We start from the raw sequence: 12,363 nt of genomic DNA on the forward strand, positions 1-12,363 counted from the left end.
TGGCTTGAACATAATGTTGAAACTGTTGGTCTTCTTGGCTTTTAAATGACAGTTATAAGTCAAAATTATTGTTTGAAACATTTAGAATTAGGTTAATTAGTTTTAGTATCATGGGAAAATCAAACATACTCTGAATTGCTTACTTGAAGTGTGTAAGAAACATGACCATTTATAGAGCCTTATTGTAAACAATGTATTGATTTGTTTATCCTTGCTATTTTTGTTCACTAGGAGATCTTCATGCATGTCAGAGGTGTTGTTACGATGATTCTAACCCACAGAATCCTGGCCCTTGTGTCAACCACTCGGAATCTAGTATGCCAGATGGTATGCACTGCTATCGAGGATTTTGCCAGGTTGGATTTTTTTGTCTGCTTCCTTCACAAGCTTAAGATGTTTGTTTTTTTCTGTGATATGTTGTTTGGTAAGTTCTTGGAAGAAATATTTTCTGCTCTAATTCAGTTATTGGAAGAAATATTGGCCTGCTCTAGGTTAATATTTGTGACTGGCAGGTTTTATTTTCCTTGATTGTAATGATATATATTGTTATAAACCTGGTGGTGATACAGATGAGAGTAGTGCTGTGTTTGTTTTTAGCCGATGCACTAGACAAGTGATCTACCATGACAAGTAACTGTACACAGCAGTTTGGGAAATATCTGTGTTTTGAATAGAACTGTGGCAAATCATGTCGAATGTAGTCATGTGATCGACCAGAATGGTTGAGTGATGTTCCATCAGGCTTTAGAAGGCCTATAGGGACCCTATATAAAAGCGAATGTGTCAGAGTCAAGTCACTTCACGTTACTTCGCCATTTCACAAATACAGTCAGAGACAGAACCAGCATGGTGTGAAGTCGGTCCAGAACAGAGAATTCGGTACAAATCCAAGAAGAGGCAAAGTACAGTCAGTGTTACGTTGTTGCCAATTGTACAGTATTGGCTGTGATTTATTTGACTGTAAACTGTTATGTTACTTTGGAGCCCTGAGTTGTCAAATTTTTTTAATTGGTTGTGCCGTGAGGTGCAGTTTGCAGAGCCTTATTAGTGAGAAACCTTACAATATATACAAGATATAGAAAAAGTAAAGTTCCCCTTTCAGACCTTGCGATCTATAGGGCAGATGATGAAAAGGTCATCGTGTTACTGTGGCCAACAGTTTGAGGGTTTCATGTGGCCAGCACAATGACCAACCGCATTTACTTTTCCCCAACTAGTGTCAGGTACCCATTAGAGCTAGCTGGGCTCAGAGGCGCCTAAAGATCCGGAAATTAAAAATCCCTGTCTTCACCAGGATTCGAACCCAGGACCATTAGTTCAGAAGCCAAGCGCTTTACCACTTATACACCGCGCCTCCTACAAGAAATAGATATATAAAGTTTTTTATTAGTAGAGATTTAAGCTGATTGTTTTTATTCCAACACAACAGACTGAACAAAGCGCAAAATAAAATAACCACAAAGTGAAATACCAATACTTTTAAAGTCACATACATTTCAATCACAATTTGAAAATCACATGCAATAGATCTCTGTTCATCCAAATGTGTTCTATGAATGAAACAAACCAACTGTACCAACTAACTAATGAACCTGAATTATACACAAGACTAGGGTGTACTACTAAATACTACTAAATATTTCTCAAGATGCAAATGTGATGTAACAAGCCGATCCCCCCCACCTACCCCCAGTCCTTCTCATCACTGAGTGTTCTAGCTATGTCAGCTTCAGTTCAAGGCTAGGTCACAGAAGAGTGCCCTTTCATGATTGCAACAGTGACTTGTATTGGCGCTGAAGAGAGAGGAGCCCCCACTCTGTGAGTACTGTGACTCTTGCCTCACAGTGGAACATATCCTCCTTTATTGCCCCAGATAATAGGATTTTAGGGGAAAATTTTTTAGAGCACACAACTTAAAAACATTGTTCGATAATGTCGACCCTGGGAAGGTATTGGGCTTTTCCCGGGCAGTGGGGTTGTCTGCAAAGATTTGGTTTGTGAAATTGTGAACATATAATATTTACAAAAGAGTTTTATTAAATTATTAAATTTTTACTACCTTTACTATTTTAACTGTGAATAGACCTTGCTTTTAATGATTTAACTGTGGAATTTAGCTTTTGTGATATAAAGGGAGAGTAATCCTTGAAGGAATATGGGCACGACATGGCCTAAATTGTGCAGATGAGCCAAAAACTCAAATTAACTTGTATTTGCCTGTAGTAATTTAATTATCATGGTTTGTCAATTTCCTAGTTAATGTTACAATGGGGTGGTTAATTCATTTTGGTATTTTCTGAACTTAAGTCCGATGACCAAAATTTAAAAGTCTGCCAGGAAAACTTTGTGTGAAGAAATAATGGACTCCTCTTGACCAATTCAAATACTTGTAATGAAGTAAAAATAATGAAAAGATCCAACTCACCCTATCACAAGCAATAATACACATTTAACTCCAAATTCAAGGATAAATTCACAAAAGTAGACTTAATAGACATGAAGTTTGAAATGTATGATCAGACTGATTTGTGGACCCAGAATTAAGCTTGTCACCTCTATATATAGTTTTTCAAACCAAAAGTTCTAGTATCCAAAACAGTATACAAATTTGTCATTTACTTTGACATATTAACTTAAGGTGACCAGATATTCTGGAAACAAAAGCAAGACACATGTGGATCATGGGGCGTAAAAAAAAAAGGCTTTTCTCATGCTGATGGTTTCAACAATCTATATGTCATTACAATAGTGCATTTGGTTCTTGCAAGATAGTATCTATTAGTCATGTCAATTAGTTCTATTTTTTTTTTTTACAAGAATTTCCTGAGTTTTCTGTGTCAGATGTGCAGTTCAAGATTAAAAGTCCTTTTATTGCTTCCATCTTTTAACTGTTTATTTTCACTGGCCAAAAAAACCCATCAGTTTTAGAAAAGAATATAATATATAGAATATAATTCTGTTTTGTTTACTGACTAAGAATTTTGTTTTCTTGAGACCTTGATGCGTACACCATGTGACAGTTTACAATGATTTTATTTTGTTTGTGGTGGCTATGCTCATAACTAGTTATTGTTGTAAATAAGTTAATATAATTTTGTTTTGTTTACTGACTAACAATTGTGTTTTCTTGAGACCTCGATGCATACACCATGTGTCAGTTTATAATGATTTTATTTTGTTTGTGGTGGCTATGCTCATAACTCGTTATTGTTGTAAATAAGTTAACTCTTTCTCTCCGAATTATTTTTTCACGTTTCGACGGAATTCTTCAATTTGCTCATTACTATTCCACTACCCTGTTATGATTAAGCTTCAACAGCTTGGTCTTTGTTATCAGAAAATGTTTTATTTGGTATAGAATTAAAAGAGAATGCTTGCTCTTTTTACATAACATAAAAAAAAGGTTTTAAAATGAAACTTAAATTTAATGAGGTCAAATCAACGATGGTATCGTCAATTGGGAGAGAAAGAGTTAATATAATTTTGTTTTGTTTACTAAGAATTGTGTTTTCTTATGCTCCTAGGACGGTGTGTGTGAGGTGTACCAGAGTAAAGTCAGGAGTATTTACTCCTACATTATTTCATTAAGGACCTCTGAACTTGGTAAGACACAATGGCTCTGCTCTCAGGCTACTATACTTAAGCATACAGATTCATAGTATTATAAGTCATGAATGATTTTGTGCAGTTCAGAAACATGCCCTTAGCTTTAGGTATTTTCTAAAATATAACTGACATAAAATTAAAGTAGTATTTTGCTCAGGCATAGAATAGTTTTAAAACTACAGCATTGAACATAAATAACATTATGTACATTGTTAATGTGGGATGTGTAGCATAAATGGATTGGTTTTGTGTTCGAATCCCAATACAGGAAAGGAATGTTTTATACAAACTGAGTACTCAAAAGCAACATGGAAACCCTCTGGAACCTATCCCACCCCCCCTTCAACATCAACAAAAGAGATTGGACCATCGCACCAAATACTAAAGCAATTTTTTTAAAATTATGAACATTTCCTAAATAACACAGAGAAATGTAAAATAAAAAATTGTGAATAAAATAGCTTAACAAGGAAACGAATGCACTGGCTCTAGCTTACCTGAATATCACAGCCTTACAAAGTTCAAGCTTTACTATAAAGTAACTCTTTTAATGTAAATGCAAAATTTCTTTGATGTACAGGCATTGAATGTACACTGTCTTGAAATAAAATAAAAAATGTATTATATTTTATTTCTGTTTGAACTTTATTCAGGATATGTCTTGAAAAGTTAAACTTATATTCAGGACATGTCTTGAAAAGTTAAACTTATATTCAGCATATGTCTTGAAAAGTAAAAGTTATATTCAGGATATGATTTGAAAAGTAAAAGTTATATTCAGGATATGATTTGAAAAGTAAAAGTTATATTCAGGATATGATTTGAAAAGTAAAAGTTATATTCAGCATATGTTTTGAAAAGTAAAAGTTATATTCAGAATATATGTTTTGAAAGGTTTAAATTGTATTTAGAATATCTATTAAATATGCAGGTTGTATTTGACATATTTTGAATGTATTAGCAGTTTATTTGTTAGTATTGGTTACATTCTAGTCTAAGTGAAATGATTTTTTATTGTTTTCTAGTCAAGTTTATGAGAACCAACATAGTATTAACTGTCATGATTCTGTCCATCTTTATTTGGGTGCCTTCATCTTACCTAATTGCTCGTTGGGTAAGTAAGAGTTAATATCTCTGTTATGTTTTTTAACTCATTCTATGCACAAAAGTATTTTTCACCCCTACTCCTTGAATTAGCCAGTTCTGCAAAGCAGGGTTCTCAATCTTTTTGACATGGTGAGCCACACAATTTTGTACAATCATATTATAGTAGGCCACATAAAAATTTGGTTTAAAATTTGAAATGCACACATTATTTGTTATTCTATAGCTAATTCAGGACAGTACATGTCAATTGGGTACATAACCAGTTCGTTATTTTTGAAAACAAAGTTGACAAAAAAAGTAGTGTGGCAATTTGTTGATTTTGACAAGGCCTGCAGTCCTATTTTTGCAACCCCCGCTATAAAGCAAAACCTTTTTGTTCAATCTCTAGTCTTTCATATCTATTACATTTGTATATTCTCTTTGTTATCAATCTTTAAGCTGACTTGTTAAGTAAAGCTTGACTGTCCTGTGTGCAACTTAAAATGTTATCAATCTTTAAGCTGACTTGTTAAGTAAAGCTTGACTGTCCTGTGTGCAGCTTAAAATGTTATCAATCTTTAAGCTGACTTATTAAGTAAAGCTTGACTGTCCTGTGTGCAACTTAAAATGTTACCTACACAATTCTTTGTTTTCACTTTCTTCTAGGATAGGAAGTGGGCTGAGGTATGTATGTTGTAGATCTTCATGTGATTTTATGGACTTAACACTAATTTAGTCAATAAAAATAAAAAATTCTAGTAGTAATGTATTTCTAGAGGAAAAAGCAATTAGAATATTTTCATACTTGGAGGCAAACCCTAACTTTTAGTGTGAAAATCCCCAATATTACCTGTACTTGTCAGCCCCCCCCCCCCCCAAAAAAAAAAAAAAAAAGAATTAAAAAAAAACAGTGTTGCTTGTTTAGCTTTACCTGTGTTTCCAGCCTTGGCCATGCCTGTGTGTTTTACCTGTTTCCAGCCTTGGCCATGCCTGTGTGTTTTACCTGTTTCCAGCCTTGGCCATGCCTGTGTGTTTTACCTGTTTACAGCCTTGGCCATGCCTGTGTGTTTTACCTGTTTACAGCCTTGGCCATGCCTGTGTGTTTTACCTGTTTCCAGCCTTGGCCATGCCTATGTGTTTTACCTGTTTCCAGCCTTGGCCATGCCTGTGTGTTTTACCTGTTTCCAGCCTTGGCCATGCCTGTGTGTTTTACCTGTTTACAGCCTTGGCACTACATGTGTCCAACCTTAGCCTTGCGTATGTCTTACCTGTGTTTCCAACTGTGACCCTGCCTGTGTGTCTTACCTGTGTTTTCAACCATAGCCCTGCCTGTGTATCTTTGTTTGCGTATCTTAGCTGTGTGTCCAGCCTTGGCCCTGCCTGTGTATCTTAGTTGTGTGTCCAGCCTTGGCCCTGCTTGTGTATCTTAGCTGTGTGTCCAGCTTTATCTGTAGTTTTGACTTCATGAAAGTGGTGAGATGTACGGTAGACATCAAAAAAGTCCTGATAACCTGAGAAAATGCTTTGGGAAAGTTTTAGTTCCAACTATAAAAAAGTTAATGATAAAATTTAGCTTTTTGTTACAGTTACATGTCCAATATATTCACACTAAGTAAATTTTTTAGTCAAGTTTTTTCTTTTTTATTCATATTTTTTAAAATTACCCCTGACTACTAAGGCCCAAATTGACCGATAAACCTTAACCTAACTGATAAGACCTGACTGATTAGACTTGAATAATAGGACTTTTAACTTTATTGACAGACAAGACTTGATTGATAAGACTTAACTTGATTGACAAGACAAGACTTGATTGACAAGACTTTACTTGATTGAAAGACAACTTGATTGATATGACAAGACTTGATTGATATGACAAGACTTGATTGATATGACAAGACTTGATTGATATGACAAGACTTGATTGATATGACAAGACTTGATTGATATGACAAGACTTGATTGACAAGACAAGACTTGATTGACAAGACAAGACTTGATTGATAAGACTTAACTTGACTGAAAGACAAGACTTGATTGACAAGACTTTACTTGATTGAAAGACAACTTTATTGATAAGACAAGACTTGATTGATATGACAAGACTTGATTGATATGACAAGACTTGATTGATAAGAATTAACTTGATTGACAAGACTTTACTAGTAGGACTTGACTAATAGGGCCTAACTTGATTGATTTGACTTGATGAATGATAAGACTGAAAAGATGATTTGATTGATAAGACTTTACTTGACTGGTAGACTTGGCTTGACTGATAAGACTAATAGTATGATTTGATTAATATGAATTGGCTGGATTACCAAGTCCCAACAATATCAAATTTTCCTAACCTATGTATTATTTCATGGGCTACCATGACTTTACTTTAGGCTCAAGTGCAGAATGATTTTTAACTTCTATATACATTTGAAAGCAGTTAGACATGAACAAAATTTTCTCTTGACATTGACAACTGCAAAAACATACTTACATTTCAGGAAGAAGAAGATGAAGACTTCAGATTCCGCCATGCCCCAAGTGATCAATGGTATGACAGAAGAGTTAGTAGTTCATTGGAGACTTGCCTTTTTTATAATACAGATAAACGAAAAAGTGCCAGCATTAAACCTATCCTTAGAAAGTAAGGGAAACATCTGAAGCAATTAAGTGCTCTTTAAATACAAGCTATCCTATTCTGTGTTACTTGGACACCGGTTTTGAGACAGATACTAAGAGAATCGAAAATTGCTTAGAGATAACTTGGTAACTTAGGACATACATTAGACAAAAAAAAAATTGCTTAGAGATAATTTGGTAACTTAGGACATACATTAGACAAAAAAAATTGCTTAGAGATAATTTGGTAACTTAGGACATACATTAGACAAAAAAAAATTGCTTAGAGATAATTTGGTAACTTAGGACATATATTAGACAAAAAAAAATTGCTTAGAGATAACTTGGTAACTTAGGACATACATTAGACAAAAAAAAATTGCTTAGAGATAATTTGGTAACTTAGGACATACATAAGACAAAAAAAAGTTGCTTAGAGATAATTTGGTAACTTAGGACATACATAAGACACAGCAAAACTTGAGATGTTTTGCTACTTGAGCATGGTCGCATGCAACAGGTGTTGATAAATATGTCACAACCCTTCACTTTTTTTTTTACTAACAAAAAAAAATATTTTCACCCTTTATGTGAGATTCCTTATTGAATTTTGTTTAAAAATTAAAATAAAATGCTAACACTTTTTTCATTATTTTGATCATAGCACCACAAATGTAGGCCACTTATCTTGTTTTTTTTTTCAATCTGAGATTTTGATTGTGTGATTTAGGACAAATTTTAATTGATTGAAAACAAGGTGACAAACTAAAACAAACATTACACACATATTCACATCTAAACTGCCTTTCCATTAGTGATCTCCCATTATCTATGAACTCTTTGTTGTAGAAAAATGAGTTCACTTGTTATCTTAATGTAGATCTCACAAGCTAGTGATTTACGCCAACAGCCTTTTGAATCTTTAATCTTGAAGGTTTATGCATATCTCCTCCGGGCCATGCTTCTCAGCCTCGTTGTGGCACCTGGGTGGAAATGGACCTTCTAGATGATTAGGCCATTAGGTAAACAAAAAAGAAACCCTGATGAGGTGCCTAAGGACTGAGTCTGTTGCACTGGTGGAGATGGATAAGAGCCTCAACACACACTGTTCCTTAAGGGTCTGTTTTATTATAGGACCCATGCATCTTATGATATATAGAGAGGGAAAACGGGGAAGTTTCCCCAGTGGGCTCATCCTTTGCCCTCACTTGTAACCCTCTAGGGATACAAGCCATAAATAATAGGGATGTAACAAATTTACATCTGCTTGGATCCTTTCCAGACAGAACAGTTCAGACAGGATGATGGAGGGAAGCTTGCATTGGCCTAGAGTTTTTTTTTTTTTAATTGCTTTTGTATAGCACAACTTTCATGCTTTTAGTGCGTGCTCAGTACACTCTGGTCCAATCTCTTTTGTGTGGACCAGTGGGGGTGGGGGTATCTGGGAGAAGATTTCCAAGCTGTCTTTAGGGGGCTCTGCTTGATAGGCAGCCAAGAGGTTTTAGCCACTCATTCCACATATTCCAAGAGTTCCACTCAACTCAGGACCATTACAGAAACAAAAAAAGCAAAAAATCTCCTAAGATTGTTTGTAGTTGTTGCATTTCTGAACATATTTAAAACATGATGAAGACTTGGGAAATTGGCTTTACCATGGGTATGTATAACAGATGGTCAGCACAAAAACAATAGAGCTTTTCTGTACCAGGGACACTGAACAAAATTATGATTAAGTTAATTAACTGCTTTTGATGGCATTCTTTTTTAACTAAAACATTTCTTGTGATCTGATTTGTTAATTACTTAACTCTTACACACTTGAAACTTAATACTTAACTCTTACACACTTGGAATTTAATACTTAACTCTTACACACTTGGAACTTTGAACTTTATACTACACTCTTGTGTGTGGACAATAGTTTACTCTACTAGAACTTTTTTATACTACACTCTTGTGTGTGGACAATAGTTTACTCTACTAGAACTTTATACTACACTCTTGTGTTTGGACAATAGTTTACTCTACTAGAACTTTATACTAAACTCTTGTGGGTGGACAATAGTCTACTCTACTAGAACTTTATACTAAACTCTTGTGGGTGGACAATTGTCTACTCTACTAGAACTTTATACTAAGCTCTTATGTGAGGACAATTGTCTACTCTACTAGAACTTTATACTAAGCTCTTATGTGAGGACAATAGTCTACTCTACTAGAACTTTATACTAAACTCTTGTGGGTGGACAATAGTCTACTCTACTAGAACTTTATACTAAACTCTTGTGGGTGGACAATAGTTTACTCTACTAGAACTTTATACTACACTCTTGTGTGTGGACAATAGTTTACTCTACTAGAACTTTATACTAAACTCTTGTGGGTGGACAATAGTCTACTCTACTAGAACTTTATACTAAACTCTTGTGGGTGGACAATTGTCTACTCTACTAGAACTTTATACTAAGCTCTTATGTGAGGACAATTGTCTACTCTACTAGAACTTTATACTAAGCTCTTATGTGAGGACAATAGTCTACTCTACTAGAACTTTATACTAAACTCTTGTGGGTGGACAATAGTCTACTCTACTAGAACTTTATACTAAACTCTTGTGGGTGGACAATAGTCTACTCTACTAGAACTTTATACTAAACTCTTATGGGTGGACAATAGTTTACTCTACTAGAACTTTATACTAAACTCTTGTGGGTGGACAATAGTCTACTCTACTAGAACTTTATACTAAGCTCTTATGTGAGGACAATTGTCTACTCTACTAGAACTTTACACTAAACCTTCGTGGGTGGACAATTGTCTACTGTAGTAGAACTTAATAATATATACTAAACTAATGTGGGTTGACAATAGTCTATTCTAGACCTATGATTAAATAGATGGATGCTGGCAAGACTACCTTATAAATAACCATGATCTTTTATAGGCCAGTGTAAACAGGATAAAAACACCACTTGACAGCTGCAGACACCTATCTCACCTCAACTGTAAGGAGGATGACCACGTACCAGAAGCGATCTTTTTTTTTTTAGCTCAAAGAAGGACAGAGTAACAGGTGTCCCTGGAGCGCTATAAAGATCAACTCATTAGAAATCACAGGAATGAGAAAGCAATAAAAGGGCAAACAAGATAAATTTGATCTTGAGCATTTAGTTAAAAAAAAACATTTGGACAATTTGAAGCCTGGTTCATGCTATGTCTCTAGCTACAGCTGCAAATTTCTGTGAAATGAAAGGTATTGATCAGAATGGCATAGTATTCTATACTAACTTTCTCAGTCAGAAGGCCAAACAATTGACAGAGAATCCTTACTGTAGACTTCTGATCTACTGGAGCCAATAAAAAGACAGATCCGTCCGTGTGGAATGCTATGTGGAAAAAGTGTCTGAGGATGAGTCCAATGATTTCTTCCAGGATGCGATTTTCAACAAGCAGAATACAAAAAAATCCTTTTTTAAAAAAAAAACCAAAGCTAATATTAATGTGTATCATTTAGTTTGGATCAGTCATGTAATTTAATTTGTTATAGATCTAGACTAAGAATGATAAATCTGTGCGATTAGAAATATTTTTTTTACCCATCATTTTTAACCTAATTTCATGCTTTTTATTCTAATTGACTTTACATTAAATAAGATTCAGTTTATGCAATAACATTTTTTCTTAACTTTTAGTACCGGTATATTTTAAGCACTGAAATTTATTACTAATATATAAACACGGTTTCCTCGAGGCAGGTATTTATATTTATAACCAAGTTTACCTATTTAATACTTATGTTTTTGTATTCTTATGAAACATTAAAAGCCTTATAAAACAAGTTCTATTATCATTTGGAAATCTCCTGAAATTTTTTTGTGCGTTTTTAACCTCACCCAGCAAATTTCAGCAGGTTGGGATGTTTGACATGTTTCTTCAGAGTTGAAGATTATCTACTTCCCAGTCCAGACCTCCTGCAGGACAACAGGGGATGGGAGCTGGCAGGGCATGAACCCTGGAATATCGAGACGACCTAATGACAGTCCAGCGTGCATACCACTATGCCTGCATCTTGTATGTGACTGATCCTCACCCAGGAAGTTACAGCTTGTTAGGTCATGTGGGACTAAACATCTCTAGGATTCAAGGATGTGATTAACTCTCTTTCCAGATTAGTATTTCATTTCAGTCACACTTTTCCCACCATTAGGTATATTCTACCTTATTATGACATTCAATTCTACAAGAATCTGTAGCTGAAATGTGATTGAAAGCTTAAAATTCAGTTGATGCCTAGAACCAAACTTCTGATTTTGTATTAATTATAAACAAGAATGGGAAGTGACCAGAGTGAAATTTTCATAAACTTGAAAGTTGACACAAAGTCTAAAACTTGAAAGTTGACACAAAGTCTACCTAAGTCTTGGGATTTCAAACCTAGATCTATGTCAGCTGCTTGGGACTGTTTTTAAAAGGAACCTTTAATGGTAGTAGCTATAACATTCAAAAAATTAAGTAGTAAATTATAAATTTTTTTTTTTATTTTAATCTATTTCAGGGAACATAGTTTTTCCAGTGATGAGAACTCTGAAGAATGTTTAGACCCTGTAAGGAAAGTTTCATTTTCACACAAACTTCGCTTTGCGCATTTCGCAGAGGATGTGGAATAAATGGCGAGAGACAAAACAAAAACATAATTATCTAATAAATAAAACTCAGAATGTTACTTTGCTTCTTAACATTGATTAGAATCCAGTTAATTTGTTACAAAATCTTTTGCTAGTTTTAAACAAATTTGCATGACTTGTCTTAGTTGCCATTAAACCTTCCTGTTGCTATTATTATCATAGACTTGATATCAAATGATAGGCTTCATATCATTTATAATTTGTATTTGTGTCGCTTAGACTTTGTTCTACTTTGATTATTGTTACACCCTAACACATATGTTGTCATTATACATACAATGTTTCAGGAATTCTAAAGTCAAAATAAATTGTGTAAAAAGATGAAAAATGTAATTGTTGGCTTAGTTTATCATCAATTTATCCAAAA

The 12,363-nt window shown here is 34.4% G+C and overlaps 1 protein-coding gene across 3 annotated transcripts in view; it reads left to right on the plus strand.

Moving 5' to 3' along the window:
* LOC106075630 (ADAM 17-like protease) overlaps positions 1-12,324 on the plus strand; it is a 53,123-nt gene extending 40,799 nt beyond the window's left edge. For 2 of the 3 annotated variants that reach the window (XM_056014487.1, XM_056014489.1), the window contains exons 18-23: positions 232-356; positions 3,525-3,603; positions 4,632-4,720; positions 5,359-5,376; positions 7,194-7,336; positions 11,867-12,324. In XM_056014487.1, the coding sequence (XP_055870462.1) occupies positions 232-356; positions 3,525-3,603; positions 4,632-4,720; positions 5,359-5,376; positions 7,194-7,336; positions 11,867-11,978 (566 nt within the window). In that variant the 3' untranslated portion in view covers positions 11,979-12,324. The remainder of the gene's footprint in view (positions 1-231; positions 357-3,524; positions 3,604-4,631; positions 4,721-5,358; positions 5,377-7,193; positions 7,337-11,866) is intronic. The other variant, XM_056014488.1, reaches the window with a different exon arrangement.
* Positions 12,325-12,363: the final 39 nt, after the last annotated feature.

Source organism: Biomphalaria glabrata, chromosome 16 (genome assembly GCF_947242115.1).
Source record: "Biomphalaria glabrata chromosome 16, xgBioGlab47.1, whole genome shotgun sequence".
NCBI classification, from domain to species: Eukaryota; Metazoa; Mollusca; class Gastropoda; family Planorbidae; genus Biomphalaria; species Biomphalaria glabrata.